This window comes from Saccopteryx leptura, chromosome 2 (assembly GCF_036850995.1).
Source record: "Saccopteryx leptura isolate mSacLep1 chromosome 2, mSacLep1_pri_phased_curated, whole genome shotgun sequence".
Taxonomy (NCBI): Eukaryota; Metazoa; Chordata; class Mammalia; order Chiroptera; family Emballonuridae; genus Saccopteryx; species Saccopteryx leptura.
The window spans coordinates 281,294,504-281,297,503 of NC_089504.1; the positions used below are offsets into that span (position 1 = coordinate 281,294,504).

General features: G+C 42.8%; 1 protein-coding gene across 2 annotated transcripts in view; it reads left to right on the top strand.

The window, feature by feature from the left end:
- Positions 1-3,000, top strand: part of COPA (COPI coat complex subunit alpha) — a 63,304-nt gene extending 60,304 nt beyond the window's left edge. For both annotated transcript variants that reach the window (XM_066362028.1, XM_066362029.1), the window contains exons 28-33: positions 72-208; positions 485-671; positions 761-871; positions 1,102-1,263; positions 1,894-2,088; positions 2,355-3,000. In XM_066362028.1, the coding sequence (XP_066218125.1) occupies positions 72-208; positions 485-671; positions 761-871; positions 1,102-1,263; positions 1,894-2,088; positions 2,355-2,414 (852 nt within the window). In that variant the 3' untranslated portion in view covers positions 2,415-3,000. The remainder of the gene's footprint in view (positions 1-71; positions 209-484; positions 672-760; positions 872-1,101; positions 1,264-1,893; positions 2,089-2,354) is intronic.

Here is a 3,000-nt window from a genome sequence, read left to right on the forward strand (position 1 = left end):
CCTTGCCCAGGATTCTTAGTTTTTATGTGGTTAGGCCAAAATCTTTATGTCTTTTTGTTCCTGTATTCCAGCTCCTTCATGACCAGGTAGGAGTAACCCAGTTTGGGCCCTACAAGCAACTGTTCCTACAGACCTATGCCCGAGGCCGTACCACCTATCAGGCTCTGCCCTGCCTGCCCTCCATGTATGGCTATCCTAATCGCAATTGGTAAGGCCCCTTGCTCTTGGCTTTTATCTGTTCCAACATGGCATGGATATTTCAGGTGGTAGTCTCAGGGACAGTCACAATTGCTCCAAAGCTGAGGTTTCCTAGTAGAAAAAGATCTTTGGCTTGCTACTCTAGGAGCTTTGGTTTACACCTTCTGCATCGTATTCCCAAACTACTTTCACAGTAGGTGGTTGTAATTATCTTGCCAGAAAAAGAAGTTGAATCCTAGTGGGCTTCTGATTATTTTCTATCTTCTTCCTACTTTTCTCTTTCTAGGAAGGATGCAGGGCTAAAGAATGGTGTGCCAGCTGTGGGCCTAAAGCTTAATGACCTTATCCAACGATTACAACTATGCTACCAGCTTACCACTGTTGGGAAGTTTGAGGAGGCTGTGGAAAAATTCCGTTCCATTTTACTCAGTGTACCTCTCCTTGTTGTGGACAATAAACAGGAGATTGCAGAGGTTAGGAGGGGTCTAGCTACTTGTCCTAGTCATGGGCACCCTCACATTCTTGCCTTTGTACCATGACCTTCCTTTGCCCCTCCCTCTAGGCTCAACAGCTTATCACCATTTGCCGTGAGTACATTGTGGGTTTGTCCATGGAGATAGAAAGGAAGAAGCTGCCCAAAGAGACATTGGAACAGCAGAAGCGCATCTGTGAGGTAAGATCTCTGGCCCTCTGAACAGTAGAGCCCTTCCCTTAAGTCTGAATTCTTTCATTCCAAGTCCAGATCTCAATCTGGGGAGTAAGAAATTTGGTTTAATTTCTGTGAGGAGATAATGTATTTCTCCACCTATTTATTTATTTATTTATTTACGCATGTGTAATAGTTATGAATGTCCTATCAGCAGTAGCATCAGCCCGGCATTTGTTCCTCTTTCTGTCCACCAGATGGCAGCCTATTTTACCCACTCAAACCTGCAGCCTGTGCACATGATTCTGGTGCTGCGAACAGCTCTGAACCTCTTCTTCAAGCTCAAGAACTTTAAAACAGCTGCCACCTTTGCTCGGCGCCTCTTGGAACTTGGGCCCAAGCCAGAGGTGGCTCAACAGGTAGATAGGACCTCCTTCAGTGCGCACAAGGGAACCAGATCTGTTCTTACATGGAAGGAGCCTCTAAAACAAAGAACTGAATAATATTCAAACAAAAAAAAGCCAACAAAATGTTGGCTCTTTTTACTTATTGGCATGGGTACCTCCTTTTGCTCCTGAAAACTAAACTAATAATTTATTCAGATGTGATGCCAGTGTGTGAGTGACTGGCAACCTAGAATATCTCCACTGCACCTTAAAATAACTGTATACCTGTCCTTAAGCTCACATCTCCCATTACCACCACCACTAATCTCCACATCCATGTCCCATTGTATTCTCCAAAAGCAATCTTAGGCAATGGAAGCCTGTTCTAACTCCTTTAGGCCTGACCCTGATAATTCTCAGACTTGGGAGAGGAGTACTGGTCTACATCCATGGAGCTCTTTGGAATTGAGAAGGGGAAAGCCTGGTACCACAGGAAGGATCACTGATACCCCTTATAGATATCCTATACAGATGATGTATTCTGTATTCATTCAATACAGTTTCATCCTACATCAAAGAAACTATGAAACCATGAAGATGAAATCATGTGAGTTGTGTGCAACTTTCAGTACTCTTAAATAAAAGATTCCTTACCTCTCTTAGACCCGAAAAATCCTTGCTGCCTGTGAGAAGAACCCCACAGATGCCTGCCAGCTTAATTATGACATGCACAACCCTTTCGACATCTGTGCTGCATCTTATCGGCCCATCTACCGTGGAAAGCCAGTGGAGAAGTGTCCACTCAGTGGGGCCTGCTATTCCCCTGAATTCAAGGGTCAACTCTGCAGGGTCACTACAGTAAGTACTGTCCTCAAGAATTGCATGTAGGATACTGAGGGAAAGGGAAAGAAAGAAAAACATTCATTCTTTTTCTCCTGCATTTGCCTCTACCTCCTTGAAGCAGTGACAGTGGATAAAGCTTGAGCTTCTCTCCCTACTGCTCTTTATCATCACTAACAAACAGTAACAAAACACCTCTGTGCTCATTGAAGAGTGGAGGGAGTAAGCTTTCTAGGCTTCTCAGCCTCAAAAACCCTAACTTTTTCCTGTTTCCTCTTCCACAGGTGACGGAGATTGGCAAAGAGGTGATTGGTTTAAGGATCAGTCCTCTGCAGTTTCGCTAAGGCCTCCTTTGTGTCTGTAGGGTCAATCACCGTGTTCCCCCTCCTCCACTCCCCAAATTTATCTTTATATCCTTCTAACTCTGTGTTCCTTTACTACCTTTCAATTGACAGTTAGCTTTCCCTGCCCTAAAATCAAGTGATTTTTCTGTTGTCTATGGCTAATCAAATGTCTATGGTTGACCTTTTTTCCCTCCCCTTTGAGGACCTATCACTCTTTCAAGGTCATTATAGTGTGGTCACAGTTGGACTTGCATTTCCAGGTTAGCTCTTTCAAGTAACAAATGAAAACTCATTGCTGGTTACTTGTTTGGTAAATTCCTTCAATATTTATCCCTTTCCTCCCTTACCACCTCTTTGCTATAAAGGAGTGGGATGTAATAAATAAGATAGCATCTTTTATTCAGTCACAGTAAATCTTAGCCATCCTGCATTTCAGATTTTAGATAGGTAACCTCTGTGTGCCCGGAAACTTCAAGTCTGAAAAGAAACTGGTTTTCCAAAAATGCACATCATTTTTTATTGATTTGTTCTTTACATTGTTCTTATTTTTTGTTTCTTACACTAAATAAAGTAAATTTCTACTAGA